General features: G+C 40.1%; 1 protein-coding gene across 1 annotated transcript in view; it reads right to left on the reverse strand.

Moving 5' to 3' along the window:
* The window catches only part of LOC109934371 (cytoplasmic dynein 1 light intermediate chain 1), a 46,018-nt gene extending 21,370 nt beyond the window's left edge, over nucleotides 1-24,648 (reverse strand). Inside the window, exons 1-9 of the mRNA XM_020533184.2 lie at nucleotides 24,375-24,648; nucleotides 24,195-24,268; nucleotides 13,479-13,595; nucleotides 12,178-12,408; nucleotides 7,152-7,321; nucleotides 6,053-6,146; nucleotides 5,319-5,454; nucleotides 3,273-3,384; nucleotides 2,733-2,792 (exon numbers count right to left, since the gene is read on the reverse strand). Coding sequence (XP_020388773.1) covers nucleotides 2,733-2,792; nucleotides 3,273-3,384; nucleotides 5,319-5,454; nucleotides 6,053-6,146; nucleotides 7,152-7,321; nucleotides 12,178-12,408; nucleotides 13,479-13,595; nucleotides 24,195-24,268; nucleotides 24,375-24,514 — 1,134 coding nt within the window. The 5' untranslated portion in view covers nucleotides 24,515-24,648. The remainder of the gene's footprint in view (nucleotides 1-2,732; nucleotides 2,793-3,272; nucleotides 3,385-5,318; nucleotides 5,455-6,052; nucleotides 6,147-7,151; nucleotides 7,322-12,177; nucleotides 12,409-13,478; nucleotides 13,596-24,194; nucleotides 24,269-24,374) is intronic.
* Nucleotides 24,649-26,354: the final 1,706 nt, after the last annotated feature.

Here is a 26,354-nt window from a genome sequence, read left to right on the forward strand (position 1 = left end):
TCAGGAAGAAATTGCAGGATTGTGAAATTACTCTGACAACCAAATCTTTGAAACACAATCCACACACCCCTTTGTGATTTTCTGAGTCAGGTGCTGTGGTCAGGTCAATGAATGCAGAGATTCTTGGATTTGTCTGATAAAACGACCATGTCAACGATTCCTCTGGAAGAACAAAAACCACATCCTGCTATATATTAGCACTCCAATTCTAGTGTCCTTGAACATGTCTGACTTTAATCTCTCCACCATTGATGGTTATGCTTTCAGTTGCTCTAGCTGCAAACTTTGAAATCTGGGAGGATTTCCTGAAGTAGGCAACTAGAGACAGTGTCAAGACTTTCCCTGCTATAGAAAAGACAAAGCCTTGATAGCTTGCACTGTATGATTTATCTCACATCTTGAAGACAAATGCTGGGTTTCTGAAGTATCTAGGTGGGCCGAATCCTTTTCCTCATTTCATGAGATAAGTGCATGGAGTCTACAAACAAAAGTATGCAAGCTCTGAATACTCAGTTGGAATACCAGAGCTACAGCAATGTTGAATTTTTAAAATCGGTTTGTTTGCTTCCTGAATTGAGCCCTTGGGTTATTTTGCAGGCAATAGAGGTTCACTCATCTTTGTTCCAGAAGCATTATTTTCTTTGAATAAGTACCAGTGATGTTGATGCTCAAAACCTTCACAGCACATTCCAAACCCATGATCTCTACCCCTCAGAAGAACAAGGACAGCAGATACAAGGGAACATCACCAACTGCAACTTTCCATCCGAACCACACACAGTCCTGACTTGGAGTAACACTTCCTTTCTTTCACTGTTGATAAGACAAAATCGTGGATTTCCCTAGCTTCCTAAAAACAGTGGACCCACCTACACCAACGGACTGCAGCAGCCAAGGCACTAGTTCACCAATTCACAAGGACAATTCAGGATGGGCAATTAAATGTTGGTTCTTGCCAGCACTGCTTGCATTCCTAGGAAACAAAATTTTAAAACGTGTGGAGGATCCGATTCATGGTTTCAGCATGGAATTAATGAGATATCTCCTTCAGTTAGCAAGCAGTAAAATTATATACTATACTGTGCGGTAGAAATGGAATTAAACTTTTGTCATGTGTACTCAAGTACAGGGATACAGGAATACAGGGAAAAGTGTACAAAGTTGCCATACCCAGCGTCATCTTAGGTACAAAATCATAGGTACAAAGTAGTAAAACAAAGAAACACGTTAAAAGTTACACATTACAGTTCTTCTTAGTATAAAACAGAAAAAATAGTGAATTACAGTCCTTCTTTAGCCATGGGCCTGCAGACGCTCCACGTTAGGCTTCCCCATGGGGGCTCGATCTCTCCCCCGTGCTACCACCTCACTGCCGACCGCTAGAGTGCAGCGCGACTAGCTAGACATCTCGCCACAGACCTCCATCCAGGTTCACCACCTCCGTCCCCACAGACTGCCAGAAATCCAGTCTGGTACAACACGCAGCCCCCAATATTGCCTTAAATTAAAGTGGCTTACCATCTCCGAACAAGAGTCTGCCGAGTACTATCCAAAGCACTGTCTTAACTCGTGCCAAGACCCTTTCACATATTAATCCTGTACTCACTGACTTGCGTCAGCTCCTAAGCAAGAAATGATTTGATTTTAAAGCCCTAATTCCTATCATAAAATTACTCCATAGATTCAATCCTCCTTCTGTAAGCCTCCCAAGTCCCACATCCTGCTATATCTTAGCACTCCAATTCTAGTGTCTTGGAACATGTCGGACTTTAATCTCTCCACCATTGATGGTTGTATTCTCAGTTGCTTTAGCTGAAAACTTTGAAATTCCCTCCCTGCAGTTTTCTTCCTTTTGTACCTTGGTCTCCTAGAGTTCCAGAAGACACTCCTCAAAAACTACCTCTTGCATTGAGATTTTAGTCATTTGACCCAACATCCCCACAGTGTCATATTTTGTTTTATAATGCTCCTGTGAAGCATCTTGGAATGTATTGTTGGAAATTAAAATCTAAGAAAACCCACTTTTTTGACAAATACATAATGAGCAAGATAATAACTAAAGGAAGTGTAGGGCCTACTGGAGATCATTAATGATAGTAGTGGGTACTGTCAAAAGTTTATGGTTGATGGACTATTGAGGCCTACTCCTCACTTCTAACCTGGATCACCGAGATCCAAGGTGGATACCAGTATGCGTACAATAGAAAGTATTTTTTCCAGAACTGAAATTCTTCTTGGTGAGAACACGATGCTAAAGGCAAAGAAACTACCGTAATAAAAGCAAAGCGGCACGGTGGCTCAGTGGTTAGCACTGCTGCCTCACAGTGCCAGGGACCCGGGTTCGATTCCATCCTTAGGCAACTGTCTGTGGAGTTTGCACATTCTACCCGTGTCTGTGTGGGTTTCCTCCGGGTGCTCCAGTTTCCTCCCACAGTCCAAAGACATGCAGCTTTGGTGGATTGGCCATGCTAAATTGCCCATAGTGTTCAGGGATGTGGAGCTTAGGTGGGTTATAAGGGGATGGGTCAGTGTGGACTTGTTGGGCTGAAGGGCCTGTTTCCACACTGTAGGGATTCTATGATTCTCAAAGTGCTGGAGAAACCTAGCAGGTCTGGCAGCACTTGTGCAGACAGAAACACAGTTATTCTTTTGATTGCAATATGACTTCTTCAGAATCCTCTAAAGGAAACAACAATAATTGATATATAAATAGGAAATATGAAATATTTTACCTGCTGTTTCATAAGAAACACTTGATCATCTTCTGATAAAATCTCCTTCTCATGTACTACCTGCAAGAAAAATTCTAGCCTACATCAAAATGTATCTTGAAGACATTACACAACATCTTGGAGTGGCAAGCATAATAATTCAATGCCTGCAAGCTGTTTCAATCTTAATGAAATTAGTGTATCAGGATGGGCATGATCATTTGGAAACACAATTCTAATAGCCTATAACTGGATAAAACAGTTAGTAATTAATTGCTTTCAGTGAATCTTTTGCAAGTGGAAACTGAGTATTAAACTACTAAAAATCTAGGATGTAATTGCAAGATTTGTAATTTAATTTGAATGTCAATACTCGTGTGGTATTAATGCATAAAATTATAAGGATTAACTGTAAGTTCATTTTCTAATTATATAGTCACTTGGTATTGTTGGTATGGCTTAGTCATAATATTTGAGGTTATATATGCACGTGCCAGCAACATTTGAGATTGTATGTGTACGTTAGCACAATTTCAGATATTATCAGGAGATAGAGGTTACCTTTCTTACTGGAGGCTTCATAATGCCATCTTCAAATTTGTCATCGGCTTTTAAAGACTGGAAATTTTCATGCAAAATTCCTATTTTCTTTTCATTGTCCCATCCTGCTGGACTATAGAAAAACCATATTGATTTTGGGAAATAAAACGTTAAGACCCTGAATCCAACATACATTTGGCAGAAGATGTTTACAGCATACCTGTTAATACATGTCAACACAAATGCCAAATTCAAGCTTTGATACTTTGATTATTTCTCTGACAAATATTGTACCTACCATTAAATCAACAATTTGATGCTGATTTACTTTGACAACACAATTTGTTCCTCAAATTTGAGAGACAATTCAAGCTCATTAAAGAAGTGTAATTTAAACAACAATTAAACATATGCAATAAAATTTAGTAATGCCATCCATCACAACTGGATGGTCTCTAGGAACGAATACCTGAGCATTTGGCATATCATAACATTCAAGGCAGTGGGCCTAGTGCTGTTAAATGAGATTAGATTGAAGGTCTTTATTCATTAATGGGATGAGGGTGTCTCTGGTTAGGCAGCATATATTGTCCATCCCTAATTGCCCAGCAGGCAGTTCAGAGTCAATCACATGGCTGTGGGTCTGGAGTCACATGTAGGCTAGACCAAGTAAGGATGGCAGTTTCCTTCCCTAAAAGGACATTTGTGAACCAGCTGGGTTTTTCTGACAGTCTACAACAGATTAATGGTCATCATTAGATCGTTAATTCCAGATATTTTATTGAATTCAAATTCGCCCATCTGCTGTGGTGGGATTCAAACGCGGATCCTCAGAATGTTATCTGGGTCCCTGGATTATCAGTCCAAAAATAATACCACTTGGCCATTGCCTCCCCCCATCAGGTATTTCTCACGGTTGGAGCTGACTTGATGGGTCAAAGGGCCTCTTTGGCAGTGCATGATTTTATGATAATACTGGAGTCTCATGTTACCTTAGGAAGTCTAGACCGGGAAAACTAATATAGGATTGTAGAATCCCTATAGTGTGGAAGCAGGCCATTCGACCCCTCTGGCCCATACCGACTCTGAAGAGCATCCCACCCAGACCAGTCTCTTCCCTAATCTACCTAGCCTGCACATCCTTGGACAAAGTGGGCAATTTAGCACAGCCAATCCACCTAACCTGCAATCTTTGGACTGTAGAAGGAAACTCACACCGACACAGAGAATGTGCAAATACAGTCGTCTAAGGGTAGAATCGAATGTGATCCCTGGCACTGTGAGGCAGCAGTGCTGACCACTGAACACCGTGCTGCCCATATTGTTCCATAATATTTAAATGAATGACCATGAATCCATTGTCGTTGTCAGAAAAATCTCTGGTTCACTAATATCCTTTAGGGACGGAAACAGCCATCTTTACTTGATCTGGCCTATATGCGATTCCAGATCCTCAGCAATGTTGTTGACTCTTAACTGCCCTTTGCGCAATGAGGGACGGGCAAGAAATTCTGGCCTGGCCAGTGATGACCTCATCCCCTGAATGAGTAAAAAAGGGGCTGTTTGTCCATAAAGTCAATTAAGGAGTGGGGGATGACATATGAAACACAATGGTGATGGATGGAAATGCACTGGGAAAAAATAAGTCTTGACTTTTGCTTTTGAAAGCTTCCTCTTCTCTTGTTGTTACCAAATGGTTATCTTTGCACTCTTGTGCTTCCCTTGATTTGTAAGTCTGAACAGTTTCCTAGCATCCAGCATGATGCAAAGTTGCCAGTTCTACTCATTTTACAGCATCACACTGAAATGTTCAACCTTTTCCTGAAAATACTGAATTACATGTATGCAAGGACAAGGGGAAACACAGATCACAATCAAACTTTGTTTTTCAATTGTTTAGGACAGAATTAAACAGAATATCTCACTTAAATTACTGCTTGAGCTAAAAAGGACAAGTATCTTTAAAAACCTGTAAATAAAACAACTTCAGTTCCAAACAAGTTTCAATTGTTAATACAATTTATAGGAAGTACATTTACTGTAATTTGAGCTCAATGTGAAACTTACATAAATACTGCATCTTTTTCCACAACTAGTACTGGTGAATGAAAAGGAAATCCATATAACTTATGGACAAGGTATTTATACATTAAATCAATATTTTTATTTTCTTTTATTGAAGTATAAATAAGTGCTGCTCCATCTAAACATGAGCATTAAGGAAGATATCAGAATAAATCTATATAATAGTAGGGACTAGCAACAGGAAAACAGTTTGGTATTACAATGATAAGTTACACAAATATCCATCAAGTATGACAGGCATACCTAATACAGCACATCTAAAAGGGTCATGAAGCCTTCCAGTAGCTGGAATCAGTAGCTGACACAAAGGAAGACAGTCATGACTCTGGAGCATAATTACTGTTTTTTCCTTCACAGATGCTGCCAGATCTGCTGAGCTTTTCCAGTAACTTTGTTTTTGTTCCTGATTTACAGCATCTGCAGTTCTTTCGGTGTTTATTGAATGATTAAATGTGATGGCATAGTTTGATCATTTCTATCATGGTCTACAAAGAAGTGCACCCACTTCTGCATAATTTGTACACTGTTGACCCAGATGATAATTTCAACCATTTAATAATACGTTCAAATAGGAAAGAATTTTCCAAAATCCATTACACTGCACACTTTTCGGAATAAAATGGACATTAAAATGTCAAAATCTTTCACTTGCAAACATTATGTTGTGGGAATATGCCTCTAACATTAAAGTATCAAGTTAGGAGTATAAAGGATACATTGTAGGCAGAACCTACGGATGTGTGATTGAATGAAGTCAAAGTGTTCATCTCTGTAGTCATGTTCCTTTTCCAGTTGGTGAATTGCATCACACTATAGAAAAACATATGTGCAATTGTATGAGCTATCTTTTTAGCAATAATTATTTAGAAAGAAAAAAACAGCCCAACCACTCACTTAGCTGGTCATGAAGTTAAAACATGAAAACAAAACATAGGACTTCGGAGTAGGGATAGACCATCGAATAAGATCATGACTGATCAAATTTTATGTTGATAACTCCGCCCATGTGCCCCTTACTATCCAAAATCTGTCCAACTCAGTGTTGAATAAATTCAGTGACCTAACCTCCACGGCTTTTTTGGGCATGAGATTTCCACAAACCGTTTACTCCAGGAGAAAAAAATTCTTAAGAGGGAGATTTCTGATCCCCTTTATCCCACAGTTCTAGTCTCTCGAAAAACGTACTCTGTTAAAATTACTTTAATCATATTTGCAGGGTGAACAGATGCATGAAAAAGTTTAGGATCATGCAATGGGATCAGTTTTAGACTGTCCTATAAAAGAATGCTAGGGATTTCTTTTCGCGTTGTAAACTTTCAGAGGGCTATCTAAACTTCAAGCACATTTAGTGTCAATAACACTGGCACTTTATTCCTTGAAAGTAGCTATTGAGACTTGATAGATTTTTCAGGAGAACTGAAAGCATTTGAAGCCAGCATCTGGTTGTGCTGAATTCAATGGAATGTTATACTTGTATTTTTGGGTCCATAGCACTGTAAAAAGTATCGCAGACATAAGTCAATGTTCATAGGCAGGACAACCATTTGCTAAATTAAAGATTTATCCAGGGGATTTTAAAATAAACCTTAAATTGAGAAATTGCTGAAAAAGTGGAAAGCTGTATACATGAAAATAATTTTAAATGAATTCTAAATTTTTGCAAGTATCTGGATAAACTTTTCAGATATCAAGAGCCCTTCTTAAATGTACAAGTATTTATCCCAGGTCACTGAAGGCTTTAAAAAAAAAGGAACAAAAAGATAAACAAGTAAATCATTGTGATATACAAAATTTTAACTTTTCTCCTACACAAACCTTTGTGCAAACTACTAGGACTGGAATCCCAAGATTATGTGTAAGTGTATTGGCACCTAGCGGTAAGACCACACTTTCTTCATCCGTTTCTTGCAACACAGTATTTCTTCGTTGTGGAGAATTTGGCACTTCCTTATCTGGTTCTTCATATTCTTGAAACTCTTTCACCACTGTGAACAGAAAAAATAAGCATAAAAATGCATTCTACTGAGAGGGGTGGGGTTACATGAACACATTTTCCAATTGTTCAATTTTAATAATACGCACTGCAGTTTCCCAGTTGCTCTGAAGCTGTGAAATGACTTGCCATAGGATTTACCAAATTAGAGAATAAATAGAAATTTTGTAATCTGTTTGCAAGGGGTTTCTTTCAGTTAAACATCAACATTTCACATATTAATATTTCCAGAGAATGTAGTTATTTAAGAAAAGCAAGCAATCTTTACATAATTGCAGAGATTTAACGATCCTTCAACACTTGCTCAGTGAAATATATGCACCAAAGATACACCCAGTTTTCCCACTTTCCTTCAAACGTTTAACATCTTGCAGAAGTTGATCTGCTTTCTCGGGGTGTATTTTAGTGAGACTGAGTGCTATAATGCACGATTCACAATGCTTCTGCTGGAAATTTTACATAGCTATTCAGTCTTCATTTCTGAATGCAGTGTGTTTGGTGACAGAAGGATGATCTCAAGACACAGGAAACAGGAGAGAGAGCATGAGTTTGGAGGAGTGCAAGCAGGCGGACACCATCTTTTGTAGACTTGAAAATAAATCCCTGTATATAATTTTCTAGGTCTTGGATACAGTAAATTATACTATAAGACACTATGTTACTTGGAACTGATGTCAAAAATTTCAGAAGACTAATCTGCTGTTCTGGGCTACAAAGATCAACAGCTTGTGAATCCCTTGCCTTGATGAACTGCAATACAGAAATCATGCTATGAGCTTGGCGAGAAAAGTTGAACCGTAAATCTTCAAGAAAACTGGAGTTCATTTATCACCATTAGCAAAACAAAGACTTTATCTACTTAGTCATGCAATATCATATTGCCATTCAACAACTTTGCATAGCTTCCTAAATTATGAGTGCTTTCCAGCTGTGACACTGAATAGCAATCAAGATTACATTGTGCCCTCTCCCATTTTCAGAATTAATTCAGTGCTGTTGTTATTACTTAGACAAAGCAGACAGCTATTGTTGTAATAATGCATTTTTGACAGTATGCAGCATTGGTGGCAAGACCAAGTTGTTTTATTTCAAAGACCAGAATTTTCACAGTAAATTGTAAAAGTGTTTCAGACAACCATCAAACAACACAATTTTCCAATGACTATTTAAAGCACTGGAAAGAAGGCAGATTCACATGCTTTATTAATCACATTTTTGTCCTCCAACCTTCTTTTCTGAAGAATCTTGCTAAGGTATAATCTTATAAATTCTCATAGCTCGAAATTCAACTCATCCAAATAGTCATTCTTCATATGTGAACTATCAAAGCTTACAAAGAACAAAGAAAATTACAGCACAGGAACAGGCCCTTCGCTCCTCCAAGCCTGCACCGATCCAGATCCTCTATCTAAACCTGTTGCCTATTTTCCAAGGATCTGTATCCCTCTGCTCCCTGCCCATTCATGTATCTGTCTAGATACATCTTAAATGACGCTATCGTGCCCGCCTCTACCACTTCCGAAGGCAATGCCTTCCAGGCACCCACCACCCTCTGCGTAAAGAACTTTCCACGCATATCTCCCTTAAACTTTTCCCCTCTCACCTTGAAATCGTGACTCCTAGTAATTGAGTCCCCCACTCTGGGGAAAAAGCTTCTTGTTATCCACCCTGTCTATACCTCTCATGATTTTGTAGACCTCAATCAGGTCCCCCCTCAACCTCCGTTTTTCTAATGTAAATAATCCTAATCTACTCAACCTCTCTTCATAGCTAGCGCCCTCCATACCAGGCAACATCCTGGTGAACCTCCTCTGCACCCTCTCCAAAGCATCCGCATCCTCTTGGTAATGTGGCGACCAGAACTGTACACAGTATTCCAAATGTGGTTGAACCAAAGTCCTATACAACTGTAACATGACCTGCCAACTCTTGTACTCAATACCCCGTCCAATGAATGAAAGCATGCCATATGCCTTCATGACCACTCTATCCACCTGCGTCGCCACCTTCAGGGTACAATGGACCTGAACACCCAGATCTCTCTATGCATCAATTATCTTTACTTCCAGCTAAAGTTCACTTTCCCACAAGGATCACAGGATGATATACCTGGCCACAGCATCAAGTGCTTCAAGAGCCATGAAACACACGAGATTCATTTGTTAAAAGCAATAAGTTCTCTTTTTTCTACGTTTTGAAAACCCCTTTGATCACAACAACAAGGGAACCATATCATATGTCAGTAAACAACCCCAAGAACAGAAAAAATAGCTTTCTTACAATACCTCTCGTGAACGCGGGATATCCTAAAGTATTCTACACCCAGTGAAGTGGTTTTGGAGTATCAGAGATAGTAGGAACTGCAGATGCTGGAAAATCTGAGATAACAAGGTGTAGAGCTGGATGAACACAGCAGGCCAAGCAGCATCATAGGAGCAGGAAGGCTGATGTTTCAGGCCTAGACCCTTCATCAGAATCATCAATGTGATGTAGGAAACACTATCAAATTTGCAAATAGCAAGCTTCCACAAACAGCAACGTGGTAATGATCAAATTATCTTGTTTTTGTGATATTGACAGAGGGAGAAGTATTGGCCAGAAGAGAAGTAAATCCCCTGCCGCTCTTCATGATACTCCAGTGGGATCATGTACGTCCACCCAAGGGGTCAACAGGGACTCTACATGCATCTCATTCCAAAAGATAGCCCCAGCGTAGATCTTTGTGCTCAAGTTCCTGCAGTGGAACTCTATTAGAAAATTATATTAAATTCATTCTCAATGTGATGCATATTGGGTCATTAAGTATATTCAAAGTTGAGACAGAGAGCTTTTTAAATTAGTAAGGGAATCAAAGATTCTCACGAAAAGGCAGGAAAGTAGATTTGAGGATTAACGGATCAGCATGACATTATTGTACGGCGGACAATGAATGGTCTACTCTGGCTCATACATCTTATCATCTTAGTACATCAAAATGAAACTTTATTATTTTAAAATAAAACATGGATCTAATTAGCTAAGGTTTCGGGTCCGGTGACCCTTCCTCAGAGGAAGGGTCTGAGGAAGGGTCACCAAACCCAAAACGTTAACTCTGTTTTCTCCTTCACTGATGCTGCCAGACCTGCTGAGCTTTTCCAGCAACTTTGTTTTTGTTCCTGATTTGCAGCATCTGCAGTTCTTTTGGTTTTTATCTAAGTAGCTCATTCCTTCATTCAAAAAAAGTCATTTTTCTGGACTAATAATTTTCTGGCAAACAAATTTAATTTTGTTGGAAGTATAATAAAAACATGATTTTCAGTGAACACCACTGAATTCCCAACGTACCTAGAACTACCAAAAAAGCCTGACAGATACTGGGCAGCACAACTGAGATGCTAATGCAACATGCAGTAGAAAAAATGTTTCTTTCTTTTCAACTCAAAAAAAATTATTAAAGCTTTTTGCTTTCCAGTCAGAGCATTTTGCAAGAAAACCAATTCAAGAAGAAAACCAACATTTATACTGCATAAAACAAAAATGCTGATTGGTTGACAAGTAGACTCTGGTAGAAGCATTGACATGGAGAAGGCACACATTTTCATATGTTTTTGCTGACATAATCAGTAAAAATCTGCTAAGGAAAAACAGATTCAAGTAGGCATCTACGTTTTATAAATGAGAGTGAATACAGGAGATAAATTAACTCAGGTATTTAAACAACCTACAACTTTCAAATTCCTAGCAAAAGTAATTATGCAGATTCAGCTATTTCATCCCAATAACGAAGGAGGAATGAGCTATTCAGCCCTCAACCCTGTTCTGCTATTCAATAAAGTCTTGGTCCCATCTCCATATTCCTGCAAACCAACAATACCCTTTGACTACCCTATTAGTTTAGGACTTATCTCAGCCTTAAAAATATTCAATGATCCTGCCTCCACAATGGACACCGGGGGAGAATTCCAAATATCCATGACCCCCAGAACAGGTTTCTCCTCATCTCCATCTTAAACAGGAGGCTTTTACTGTTTCAAAAACTATACCTGCTTGATCTAGTTTCTCCCATAAAGATATCTCCTTTCTGTATTCATCCTATTAAGTCTCAATACTTGTGTTTCAATGTGAGCTCTCACTCTTCTAAATTTCAATGGATATAGACCCAGCCTGTACAATCTTTTCGCATGAGGATCTCAATTATTTAAAACTGATTACTGAAAACCTGTAGGAATAGTGTGCATAACATACAGACGCTAATTATTTGTTGTTCAAAATCTGTTTTGTAGGTCAGTGTTATTCCACACGGATCTGCTGTTTACAGTTATGATTGTTTATAAAGGTTCCCTATGCATGGTGGACGAATGTTGAAGGTATTGAGATACTGATGTAACATTGGCAGTATTTATATGATAGATGTTGCACTATAAACAAGGTAGACTTCAACTCCAGGAGTTCAGAACCTATGCTTCTTGCCTCAAAATAAATTGCACTACTATGTTGACACCATGAAATAAAATAACATTTCTTGCTGAACTTATAACTTCGGATAACATATCAATTTTTCAGTATGGACATCTTGTATCAATACTTAACACAACAGGCAAAATTACTTGGTTATTGACATTTGAACAGCCTGGGATTACAACTCAACAATCACTTCCTCGCTTCTTTTGGGCATGGGGAAGACAGGAAGAGACTACAATTGTGCAGATATCGCCCAACAAATTACATACATTAATATTATTATAGAGAATAAGAGTTTTAAGTGAATTTGAGGCATCAAATCAAATGGTAAAACCTTTGAGCATCTGAAAAAATTTAAGTAACCAATTTATCACATGCCACAACATTATCTAAGTCCATAGTACTTACAGCTCTGCTCCATTTCTCTCATTTCCTCTGGTGGAATTTTTAGTTTGTCAATGTGTTCTTGAACAACATTGGCCCACTTCTGTAATGAATCCATGACCATCCAAGGCCGGGACATGTCCACCACCAACATAAGCAAAGTGTCTTTTATGTTATCTGATGTGACTGCAAATTTCAGGAGACCTTTATGGTAAGTGTCACCATCCAAGATCCAAACATTGCATCGAGTGTGGTCTGTTAATAAAAGATCCCATTATAGGAAAATAAAACAACTAATTCACGTACACCACTAACCATCATCTAAAGTTCCCAGAACAAAGTCGCACAATATTCAGGACTTTTAGAAGAGCTTTAGATTAATTCAGTAAATTTATCCTGCAATTTACTAACAGTCTCCAGATGTGTGTTTCTCTTTACGCTTCCATTCAACCTTTCTTACGCATTTTTCTTCTTCTAAGCACACTCATTTGACATAATAATGTCTGACATGCCTGGAGTATGAAGATCAACGGATAAATGTCCAGCATGTCAATCTACGAGAGGTGCTACTATTTCCTCCACATGCGCCTACACTCCCTTACCCGTAAGTGAATGGTCCCATTTTGGCAGATGCTCACTACAGGTGGGGGATCCTGTGCCAAAAAGAATCGAGAACAGCAGAGCTGATAACAAAGATCAAAGAATATTAGCTAACTATAATCGTGGATGCTTGCATGAAAAGACCCCAATGGCAGCATACTGCACAGTGACAAAGAAATGAATGCAATGGTTAGTTGTAGTCTGAAACTTGTCTGTCAGTCATTAGATGAGTTGAAATAATGATCCATGGTGATGGCACCAAGAAATGGCACTGAAGAGAAACAAGGTCACATCACGTTGTATTATTTTCACATCAACAGTCAGGGAACAGAATGGGGGAATGATGTTGCCAAAGCACAGCAAGTTGATGAGGAAGAGAAGGGAGCCAAGCACGGATCCCATGAGGATTCCTGATGTAATGTTCTTGGTTAAGAAGACAAAATGTGCAAAACGCCTTTACATTTGAATTGTTAAAGAGTGGAACCAAGGGAATGCACTTCAGCAGAGGCGGACAATTAAGATTCAACGTCAGATGATGTTGGTGTGCTTGACTGCACCAAAGGCTGCAGGTTTTATCTCTAGCAAATGTTTCCAGGTCACAAGCTTGCACCAGGTTTAACTTTGTATGAAACCTTAATAGTGGAGCACTTAAAAAAAAAAGCATTAAAAGTACTTGCTGCAATAGTAATGTAAAAAAAGTTTCCAAAACCTCATATGGCACTCACCATCAATGTCTTCATCATGAACATCAAGGTACAAAAACTCTATTCCCCTCCCCTTCTTGTAGTCCTCAACTCCTTGTAATTTTGCAATTAAAGTGGTCTTTCCAGATCCATCTTCTCCTGGAAATACAGGAAGGGAAATACAAAAAAAAAACATAAGAACACTGTTTGAACATCTCCTGGAAATAATTCTCCCAAAATCCATTCAAAGATAGAACTACGCTGATTTGATTTCTTTTTCCAAATACATAAAATTTAGAAATATCATGCCAAACTTAGGCACTTCAACAAACAAGTTAACTTACTTTCCTGGAACCGGCCTTTTTATGGCATTTTTGTCTTGCAAAACCGATTCAGGAAGCAAATCTGTATCAGCAGCTTTAGGATCCAGGCGCATCGGAGGCTATATTGCATTTAATATCAGTGATTTCCAGAACAGTTAGCATTTTTTAAAATTAGAAAAAGGTCCTGGGGACTGTTGCTGAACAGAGACCTTGGAGTGCAGACTCATAGTTGCTTGAAAGTGGAGTTGAAGGTAGATAGGATAGTGAAGGCAGCGTTTGGGGCTGCATTTGGTATGCCAGCCTTTATTGGTCTGTGCATTGTGTATAGGAGTTGGGAAGTCATGTTGCGGCTGTACGGGACATTGGTTCAGCCACTTTTGCAGTATTGTGTGCTTTCCTCCCACAGAAAAGATGTTGTGAAAATAGAAAAAGGGTTCAGAAAAGATTTAAGGATGTTGCCAGGGTTAGAGATTTGAGCTATAGGGAGAGGCTGAATAGGCTGGGGCTATTTTCTCTGGAGTGTTGGAGGTTGAGGGGTGACTTTATGGAGGTTTATAAAATCATGAGGGGCATGAATGGGGTAAATTGGCAAGGTCTTTTCCCTGGGGTGGGGGACTCTAAAACTAGAGGGCATAGGCTTAAGGTGAGAGGAGAAAGATTTAAAAGGGACCTAAGGGGCAACTTTTTCTTGCAATGTGTATGGAATGAGCTGCCAGAAGTATTTAAAAGACACCTGGATGGGTATATGAATAGGAAGAGTTGAGGGATGTGGGCCAAATGCTGGCAAATGGGGCTAGATTTATATAGGATATCTGGTTGGCAAGGACGAGTTGGACCTAAGGGTCTGTTTCTGTGCTTTATATCTCTATGACTCTAAATGATAAGGTATGTAATTGCATCTATTACAATGATGGGCATAGCCTCATGTAAGCTAGCAAGCCCATTTCACCACAACCTTCTCAAGGGCAACTAGGGATGGGCGAGAAATGCTGGCCAACCAGTGACACCCACATCCTACATCCCACATCCCACATCCCACATCCCACAAATGAATAGAAAAAAACTAGCTTGCACAAATGAGCGTTAAGTAGCCAGTAAGTACAGTGACCTGCAATTTGACAGGAGATTTTCTACATAATGAACTTGTGAAAAACACTTCTTTTTCTGGTCTCTGTGGCTTCAGTCACTAGTGACACTGCTTCTACACGGCTAGAAGTTTATCACTAACACTTCACAAGTTACAAGCAGAATGCCTTCAGAGTTTGAATGCGTCTAAACTGATATTGTTTTAAACCTCTTAAAAACCCAGTGGGTAACCATCTACTAAAAATAACAAAGTTGAAAATTCCCAGTTAAAAGTATGAAGAAAATAATCTTACTTTTTCAAGAAAGAGAGACACTGCTGAGAAAGCAAACAAAAGAAAAACTCAATAAATAAGATCAACAAGAAACTACAACCATGGCTAAGAGGAATGAGACATTGAGAATGAGTGATTAGCTCAGTTTGTTGGAAGGCTAGTTTGTGATACAGTGTGATGCCAACAGTGTATGTTCAATAATGGCTGAGGCTAACGTAAAGTCCCCTCCTTCTCAACCTCTACCCTTGCCTTAGGCATGGAGATCCTCAGATTAAACAACCACCAGTCATCTCTCTCCAATAACAGAGCAGCCCTATGGGACTTTTCCTGACCACCCATTGTCTTGTTACCCATTTTCTACCCACTTATTGCACTCTCACCTCAATGGAAGGATTTTTGGAGAGTTTTATTTTCTTTTGCTAGACCATTGTCATTTTCACAGCACTGAAAGAAACCCGGATTAAAATCTTCCAGTATCTAATGCCACAGAACTCTGTTACAGTGGTGTTAAATCCTGCTCCTATTACCTGTACAAGGCCTAACTTGTACCATCCTAAATAGGCCTTCTTTATCTGCAGATTTGTTGTTCCTCAAAAGTGCTTTCCCTTCTAGTTCCAGTTGAGCTGTACTTGCACACTTCAACTTATACTTAAATAAAATCTTAAGATAATACAACATTGTAACACAGTTCACAGAAATGCTAAGGAGAAAACTAAGATATGTACGTACATAATACAATATTACAGTCAGCATGCAAAAAAGGTGATTTGATCATCAAGATTTAGAGTAAGAATATGAACAGAGTTTTAAATGATCTCATGTCCATGGAGGTTAGGAGAAGCTCAGAGGTTTGGTAAGATAACAAGGTGCAGGGCTGGATGAACACAGCACGCCAAGCAGCATCATAGGAGCAGAGAGGCTGACGTTTCGGGCCTAGACCCTTCATCAGAAAGATGGTAAGATAAGTAGGTTTAAGAAAAATATTAATTAAAAAATGTAAGTGGACAGTTGGCGAGAGTTAATGAGGATATTCTAGGGATTTGGGAAATTAAGGCACAACAACTAACAGCCGAATAATTAAAATCAGGGATGCAGAAAAGGCCAGAATTAGAAGAATGAAGGTATCTCAGAGGGTAGCGGGATTGGAGGAGTTTGCAGAGATTGGTTGGGGAAGTAGGCGTTTGCAGATTTTTCTAAATCAACCTGTTGTGAAATGTTATTACGCATTTCTGGAGTAGCTCAGAGGTAGGGAAACTACCACTATGACACAGAGCCTGAAGGATTTGTAATGTTGATGAAAATTTGAAAATTAAAGCCTTACATGACTAGGGGTCAGTGTAGGTCAGTGAGCAAAAAGTTATTGGTTAAAAGGGATTTGGAGTAAGGACATGGAAGAGCTTGTATGATCTCAGGATTGTAACGGTTCAAAGGAGGCCAGCCATAGAGCACTAAACTAGTCAAGTTTAGATGTAATAATGATATGGTCGAGAATTTCAGCTGAGCATACAAGCCTAGATAGGGTGATCTTGACTGACATTATGAAAGTGGAAATAAATGATCTTGAATGTTGTCAGACACATATTGGAAGCTCATCTCAAGATCAAATGTGACATCAAGGCTGTGAACAGACTAGATTAATCTCAGACTGTTGCCAGAGAAATGCAAAAAGCAGGCGGTTGGAATGGTGTTTGAAGCTTCTCAATGTTTAATTGGGGAAATTCCTGTGCTTCCAGGACTGGATGTCAAATGAGCATATTGATAATTTAATGACAATGGAGGAGCCAAGAAGTGGTGGTGAATTCGGGCTGAGTGACAAGCGTACTTGTGAATGTTAATGTTGTGCCTTCAGATGTTGTTGCAAAAGGGATGCCAAAGAGATACAGAAACTCTAAAAGATGGACATGGAACATAACAATGCCTTTCCTTACCAAAATCTTTGCATGTTGGAGATAGGGAGGCCATGGTAATTTAAAGGGGCAGGAATTTTTTTAACCTAAGGAGACTCAGCAAATTTAAAGGAGAGAAAAAAAAAGCACCTAAAGAGCAAAACCGTTCATAATATCTCCCAATGTGGGATCTGGGGAGGAAAACTGGATGGCCAGCAGTATGGACTGATTTTTTAAATACTATTTTTAATGCCACTGTAAAGTAGTTTTCACTTCACAATGTTAGTGATAATGCATAAACAAAGCTGATGGTAGCCAAGTCTATTAGAAATAAATTAATTCTGCAAGTGGGTGTATAAAATAATTTTCATTCATGGCTCAAAATGTGTTGATCTGCTTTGTGCAAAAGCATGCAGATCAGGTTTTGGGCTTGAAAGAATGAACTTAATATCCAAATCTGAAGTAAAAGGGGAATCAATTGCAAGCATGTGAATGTGCTGTTATACAGCTAACTAATGTAAGTAGAGGGTCCTACAGTCACGTTTTCAACAATAAAGACCTGGGGTACCGTAGCATAGAAACATAGAAAATAGGTGCAGGAGCAGGCCATAGAATGCTTTGAGCCTGCAGCACCTTTCAATATAATCATGGCTGATCATGCAACTTTAGTATCCTATTCCGGCTTTCTCTCCATACCCCTTTGATCCCTTTAGCTGCAAGGGCCACATCCAGCTCCCTCTTGAATATATCTAACGAACTGGCCCCAACGGCTTTCTGTGGTAGAGAATTCACACATTTTCACAACTCTGAAGAAATTCTTCTTCATCTCGGTCTTGAATGGTTCATCCCTTATTCTTAGACTTGTGATCCCTAGTTCCAGACTTGCCCAACATCAAGAACATTCTTCCCCCATCTAGCCTATCCAGTCCCGTATGTTTCTATGAGGTTCCCCCTCATTCTTCTAAATTCCAATGAGTAGAAGCCCAGTCTATCCAGTCTTTCTTTATGCCAGTCCTGCCATCCTGGGAATCAGTCTGGTGAACCTTCGCCTGACTCCCTCAATAGCAAGAACGTCCTTCCTCAGACTAGGAGACCAAAACTGCACAGAATACTCAAAGCGTGGCCTCACCAAGGACTTGTATAACTGCAGCAAGACATCTCCACTCCTATATTCAAATCCTCTCGCTATGAAGGCCAGCATGCCACTAGCTTTCTTCACCGCCTGCTGCACCTTAATGCCAACCATCGGTGATTGCTCAACCCTGACACCCAGGTCTCATTGCACCTCATCTTTACCTAAACTGCCACCAGATAATAATCTACCTTCCTGCTTTTGTGACCAAAGTGAACAATCTCATATTTATCCACATTATATCACATTTGCCAAGTATTTGCCCACTCAGCCAGTCTGTCCAAGTCATTCTGCAGCCTCACAGCATCCTCCTCACAGCACACACTACCACCCAGCTTAGTGTCGTTTGCAAATTTGGGGATATTGCATTCAATTCCTTTGTCCAAATTGTAAGTGAGTGTTGTGAACAGCTGGGGTCTCAGCACAGAACCCTGCAGTACTCCACTAGTCACTGCCTGCCACTCTGAAAAAGACCCATTTATTCCAACTCTTTGCTTCCTGTTTAGCAACCTGTTCTCCATCCACGTCAATACATTATCTCCGAGACCATGAGCTTTAATTTTCCTGACTAATCTCGTGTAGAACCTTGTGAAAAGCCCTCAAAGTCCAGATAGACAACATCTACTGATTCACCCTTGTCCACTCTACTGGTCACATCCTCAAAAATTCCAGAGGATTTGTCAAGCATGATTTCTCTTTAGTGAATCCATGCTGTGACCAATTCTGTTACTGCTTTCTACAGGCTCAGTCATTACATCCTTAACAACTGACTCCAGCATTTTCCCCACCACCAATGTCAAGGTGACTAGCCTATAATTCCCCATTTTCTCTCTCCCTTCTTTTATAAAAAGCAGGGTTACATTAGCTACCCTCCAGTCCGTTGGAACTCTTCCAGAATTTATAGAATGCTGGAAAATGGTCACCATAACATCCGCTATTTCGAGGGCCACTTCCTTAAGTACTCTGGAATGCAGAGCATCAGGCCCTGGGGACTTATCATTTTAATCCCACTAATTTTCCCAATACCACTTCCTGACTAATAAGGATTTCCTGCAGTTTCTCCTTCATGCTTGACCCTCTATCCCTTAGCATTTCTGGAAAGTTATTTGTGTCCTTCTTCGTGAAGACAGATCCAAAGTATCTGTTCAACTCATCTGTAATGTCTTTGTTGTCCATTATGAATTCATCTGATTCTAACTGTAAGCAACCGACATTTGTCTTCACCAGACTTTTTCTCTTCACATATCTATACAAGCATCAATGTAATCAAGCATTCATTCAACATCAACTAACATAATCCCGAAGAGCTTCCTTTTAAGACAAAGAAAGCATCGGAATGAGACTCAGCAGGTAAGTACTTTATATTTTAAAAAATGCCAACCAGACACTATCACAACTACTCTTCATCAAGTTCATTTTTTTTAAAATGTAATAAAGCACCAACAATGCAACATGGAAATTACATTAAAGCATCAACTTGTTCCTAACTGAACAGGTCAAAATCAGTTTCTGCCAAGTATTTCGAAAAGTTAAAAGTAATTAATTTTCAGACTTCATAATTAAGGAAGGACTGAGTTTGTGCAGTCAGTTACTAGATCACAACTTTCATTTAAAACAACACATGCAAGGTTCCAGAAGCAAGCCATTCAGCCCTCAGTTGAATGAAAATGAGCTCTCCAATCTAATATCATCACCTAGGTCTTGCTGGGCTAGAGGATTGGGATTCTTTTTAAAGGAACCAGCAGCAGGAAACTAAGAAACTAATAAAAAGATTACAAAAATAAATTGGCAAAAGATATAAAATCGCAGATTTTTTTTAAAACAGAGGGTGGTTCACATGTGGTATGAACGTGCTGAGGAAGTGGGGGATGCTGGTACAATTACAATGTTTAAAAGCCATTTGGATAGATGCATGAATAGCAAAGGTTTGGAGGGATTTAGGCCAGGGGCAGGCAGGTGGGACTAGTTTAGTTTGGGATAGTGTACAGCATGGACTGCTTGGATTGAAGGGTCTGTTTCCATGCTGTATGACTCTATGAGCTGCTATGGACATTTAAAAGAAAAAGAGTAGCTAAAGTACATGTAGGAGTCTTGGAGGATGCAACTGGAGAACTAATAAGGGGGAATAGAGAAATGGCAGATCACATAAACTAATGTTTTGCTTGGTCTTTATGATGGAGGACATAATAAGCACTCCATATAAAAAAAGTAAGGTGCTAATCACAGTAACGATCTTGTAACAGTCTCTATCATGAGGGACAATGTATTATTTGATGAACTGCTAAGATTATAAACTGACAGGTTGCCAGGACAGCCTGTATCAAGGAGTTTTTAAAAGTAAGTGGTTGCAGAGACAGTGGAGGCATTCACAACTCTGATTCCGAGAATATTTCAACATATTGGAAAACTGCCAATTTGATGCCCCTGTGTAAGAATGGAAGGAGACAGAAAGCAGAAAACTGTAGGCCATTTAACCCAACATCTGTCAGAGGGAAGATGCAAAATTCCATGATTAAGAAAGAAATAACAGGACATTTAGTAAAGCTCAGCACAATCAAAGATTCAACATGGTTTTGTGAAAACAAAGTTTAACAAATTTGCTACAGGAGTTCTTTAAGAAGACAGAATTGATAAAGAACCAGGTGTAGAATATTTGGATTTCTAGAAGGCATTCAATTATGGTGTCACAAAAGATTACTGCACAGATAGGACCTCACATCATTGGGTTAATGTATTAGCATAAATTGAGGATTAGTGAATACAAGAGACAGTCAGGATTAACAGGTATTTTGGGGTTGGAAAAATGTAACCAGTGGAGTGCCACAAGGATCAGTCCTGGCCCTCAATTATTTATTATTTATATTAATGAGTTAATGTTTTTATCAACGAAGTCAAGCTGCAGGACAAATCTTAAAACTCTATTCAAAAATCATGAACAAAATGATAATATTCTTGCTTGCAAAGAAGTTATTTAAATAGACACACTTTGGAAAAAAAAATGCATTGCAGCAGAAGCCTTGTGCATGAATCACCAGATTAGCATGCAATAAAGCAAGTAATTAAGCCACAAAATGGAATTTCAGCCTTTTTTAAAAAATTCACATGTGAAGTGTGGGCCTCGCTGGCTGGCTAGCATTTACTGCACAGCCCAAGAAGGTGGTGAGTGCCTCCTTGAACTGTTGGAGCCCACGTGCTGAATGTTGACCCACATTCTGCTGAGGTAATTGCAGGATTTTGACCTAGCGACATGGAAGGAATAGCAATATATTTCCAAGTCAAGATGGTAAGTGGCTTGGAGAGGCACTTGCAAGTGGTGTTGTTCCAATGTATCTGCTGCCCATTGTTCAAGATGGAAGTGGTCGTGGGTTTGAAAGGTGCTGACTAAAGACATTTGGTAAATTTCTGCAGTGCATCCTTGTAGATAGACTACTGCTACTGAATGTCAGTGGTGGAGGGAGTGGATGTGGTGCTATTCAAGCAGGCTGCTGTGTCCTGGATGTTGTCAAGTTCAAGTGTTGTTGGATCTGCATCCACCCAGGCACGTTCAAATGGCGAGTCCAGTTGAACTTCTGTTCAATGCTAACTCCCAGGATTTTGATAGTGGGGATTCAGTGATGGTAACATCACTGAATTCATTACTAAGGAAGTCTTATTACAATTACGCAGGGTTTTGGTGAGACTGTGCCAGACTACTGTATACAGTTTTGGTCCCAATATCTTCGAAATTATATACTGGCATTGAAGACTCTTCAAACGAGATTAATTAGGCTGATTCCTTGGATGAAGGGTTTGTACAGAAGAATGACGGGTGATCTTATTGAACACAAAGAAAAATTCTGAGGGGGATTGACGCTGAGATGATGTTTTCACGAGTGGGGCAATTTCATAGTTGGATGGGCATAGTTATGCAGTTAGAATAAGAGAGAACACGCAATTAAAATAGCGACGTAAAGGAATTTCTTCTCCAAAAGGGCAGTGAATGTCTGGAACTATCAACCCCAAAAAGTTGTGGGGGCTGGGGGCTAGATCACAAAGTTAAGAGGAAATAGGTCGATTTTTGAAAGATCTTGGAGTTGAAGGCTATAAGGAGTTGAGCTTTGGGGCAGATCAGCCATGGTTTTAAAGAATGGCAGGGCAGGCTTCAGGGAGCAAATAACCTCCTTCTACTCCCATATATTATGGTCCAAAGCCCTGTTGCTTATGGCAATGCATGCTCACATTCAAGAGTTTTTTAATTAAATTCAGTGAGGGTTTATACCTCCACTATCTTTTCAGGCAGCAAGTTCCAGACCCATACCACCCTCTGGGTGAAAAAAAAAAATTCTCAGCAACTCCCTAATTGTTCCAGAAACTAATTAAAAATTATGCCCTGTTATTGACTGCTCTAACAGGAATTGGTAATTCCTAACCACTATCTAGGTTCCTCATCATTTTATACACCTCAATTAAACCACCTCTCATTTTCCTCTGTTCCAAAGAAAATATATCCAAGCTATCCAATCTTTCCTCATTGCTAAAACTTGTCATTCCTGGAAACACCCTCAAATCTCTTTTGTACCCCAAATTGATCACATCTGATCGGCAATCTAGTGAATAGGGCTGTACACAGTACTATAGTTGAAGCCTAGTGTTTTATACAGTTCCAGTACAGCACCTCTGCTTTGCTATGCGAGGTCTTATGTACTCTTTCAACCTACTTAAATTGATTTCTTAAGAACCAATCCGCTTGGACCATTCTTTTACAAAGCAATTTCTACTAAAAGTTATCTGGAACACATTTTAAGAATTCAGCACCCTCAATCTTTTACACAGAATGTAGTCCAGTTAAAAGTAGAGTAGTTGTCCTATTAAATCTCCTTTTACAAAGACAAACAGGTAAATAGCAAAAACTGTTCATACATTATCAATTTACTCTAAGTGGTCACGTGTAACAAGGTTTAAACCCCACCTCAGTGACTAGGTAGCAATGGGCAACATTTGTTGAATGGTTGTTCTCAGAATGCTAAGATGACATTTACTCAGGGTTTTTAGTTGTGAGAGGTTTTGCTAAAAGTAAATTAGAAGGAAAAAAAAATCTAACGGTCAAATAGTCAACAGAGTGTGAGAAATTATCAAACAGGAATCTGGGGAAAGGGTAGAAATTGGACTAACTGGATATCCTTTGAAAAAGGAGCAGATAAAGACTCAATGACTCAAATGGACTCTTGTGGCATACAGTACTGAGAGAGAAATCACACGACACCAGGTTATAGTCCACACTTTTTAGTTCAAGTGTTCCTAATGTTAATGATGTAATGCCATATAAAATTACTTGAGTAAGGATTATATTTTGTTTGTTCCCCATTTTGTATAACAATATTTCAGTTTCTTCTTCCTTCCACGCGAAAAAGCTTGGAAGACTAAACGCAAAATTCGGTCATAAGCAGGTCAAAAACAACTCATTCCAAATATCCTTGCCTGAGGATTCCAATTCAAACAATAACACTCACTGACTTTGAAAATCAAAAGACACGCAGCATGTACCAAAAATGAAGACACAAATATTACACTTTATAATACAAACCCTTTTATTCAGTACTCAAATCAATGAAACAAAAGCCCCAGAGTTAAAAAAAAAGCTGAAAAGAGAAGTGGAAGCTGCCCGGAGCCTAGGGCCGGCTCTTTGCCCAGGAGCTTAGTCTCCCATAGCAACGCCAGGCCTACAGACGGCGGGGTGATAACGGGCTCGGTTTCGGGGGTGGGTGATAAAACGGCGAGAAAAGGTGATCGGGGCAAAGAACAGCCAGAACCACCGGAGGGGGCGGGAACCATCCACACACCGGACAGGGCGCCAGGCTTTTGTTGTGGAGAAGATAACGGCCGCCATTCCGGAACGGACAGTGAGGAGGCTCCCGGCTGGGAGGGAGGGCGATAGGCTCTTCCCCCGGGGGGAAATGGCCGAGAACGGGGCTGCCGCAATAGCTGACCACCACCTTTCCCCCCCCCCCCCCCCCCCCCACTCCCCACTCCCCACTCCTCCCGTTTGGTGGAGGGCAACACAAAGAGGCCGCTTGACTTACCCGTCACCAACACGGCTTTCCCGGACGGCAGCTTGGAGCGGGAGCGGGTGGATACCTCACTCAGGATAGACGACCTGTAAGAGGAGAGACGGTCGGTCAGTCAGGCCGGCCGGGAGTGGGCACACAGACAAGGAGGCGCGACTGCGAGAGGACGAGGCCCCTACCAGCACCGGCCCTTACCACAGATTGTTCTCCTCTTCATCCTCCTCTGCGGCCGTCTGGCGCCGCTCAGCCTCCCCGCCGCTCGGACACTTGCTCTGCGCCGAGGCCGGTAAGTGAGTGGCCCGTCTCCGGGTCTTGTTGGCCTCAATAGGCGCCATTTCCCCACACACACACGGAGAAAGGGAGAATCGGCGGCAGCGGGTGGAGCCGGTGGACGGGGCGGGGAGGAGCAGCGGGTGGAGCCGGCGGATGGGGCGGGGGGCGTGTGGTGAATGACTCGATGGGGATAGGGGTGAGAACGGGGAGCGAGTGGTCTAATACAAGGAAGGTATTTGGGGGGTGGGGAAAGCATTCTGAAATTCTGATAAAGAGATTAACACCAGGCCACATATAACCATATCCAAAACTATTGTTTCTGTAAATTTAATAGACGTGAGGTGAGCCAACTTATAAACTTTAAGTTAGTTATGTTTCCATTTATTTCCGAAGTTCTTTGCCGATCCAAATAGATTTTGTTTTCAGGTGTTGGATTCATCGTCAATGTGAGGCTGCAACACTAAGAAACAGTTAGACCTGACAATTTAGAGACATGTACTTCTGAAAAGAGGCAAATCAGCAAAAAGGGAACAAGAGTAGAAATGATCACTTTCAGTTTTCAGCGTTAGAGCTCAGTTCACATTGGCTCTAGGAGCAGACTTTGGACAGCTTGATATGAACTAAAGATTCGGATAAATTCGACAGGGCTGTTTCGATAAAAGGGATAATAATAGGTTGTAGAGACGAGGGGCCTTTAAGTCTTACATCATGAGTATGTTGAGTAATACTGCTTTGAATTGAATCACTAATGACACTGTTGGCTGAATCAGGAGTTTCTGGACTTCAAACCCTCTCCAGAACTTGAACACAATCTAAGTTGACAGTTGTTAGTGTAGAAATTAAGAGAGAATAATGTGAGATTACTCCCTTTCAGATGAAGCAGTAAACTGAGACTCTTTAATTGGTTCATGGGATATGTGCTTGAATGGCTGGATCAACATTTATTATCCATCTCTAATTGCTCTTGAACTGAGGGGCTTGCTGGGCCGTTTGTAGAGTCATACAGCATGCAAACAGATCCTTCGGTCCAACTGGTCCATGCCGATTATAATCCCAAACTAAAATAGTCCCACCTGCCTGTGCTTGGCCCATATCCCTCCAAACCTTTCTTATTCATGTACTTATCAAAATTTCTTTTAAACTTTGTATCTGTACCCACATTCATCACTTCCTCTTGAAGTTCATGCCACATATGAAACACTCTCTGTATAAAATGTTGCCCCACATTCCTTTCTTAAATCTTTCTCTTACCTTAAAATTATGCCACCTGGTCTTGAACTCCCAAACATTGGGAAAAAACACCTACTATTTCACCTTATCTATACCCCTCATGATTTTAAAAATTTCAATAAGGTCACCCTCAACCACCTATGCTCCAATGAGAAAAGTCCCAGCTTATCCAGTCTCTCCCTATAACTCAAACCTTCCATTCCTGGCAACATACTGGTAAATCATTTCTGAACCCTCAGTTAAGAATCAAGCACAATATTATAGGTCTGGATTTATATGCAAGTCAGACCAGGTAAGCATGGCACATTTCCTTCCCTATAGGATATTAGTGAACCAGATGGGTATTTAGGTGTGAGTACTTATGGTGTAAGTTTGAAGAACTGCTCAGCTATAATTTGTCCCTCAATTGTCACTAATAAAATATTATCTGGTCATTCATCTTGTGCTTCTTTGTGTGATTTAACTGTGTGCAAATGGTTGCATATTTGCCTACGATGGCAAATAGGGGATGCACAGGTACTCCGATGTGGCATAGGAGACATTAGTGGAGGAGGGATGTTCATTGCTCTCAACAGTAAGGATAGAGGTTCATAAAATCATGATGGGCATGGATAGGGTGAATAGCCAAGGTCTTTTTCCTAGGGTAGAGAGCATAGGTTTAAGGTGAGAGGG

Source organism: Rhincodon typus, chromosome 2 (assembly GCF_021869965.1).
Source record: "Rhincodon typus isolate 14 chromosome 2, sRhiTyp1.1, whole genome shotgun sequence".
Classification (NCBI taxonomy): Eukaryota; Metazoa; Chordata; class Chondrichthyes; order Orectolobiformes; family Rhincodontidae; genus Rhincodon; species Rhincodon typus.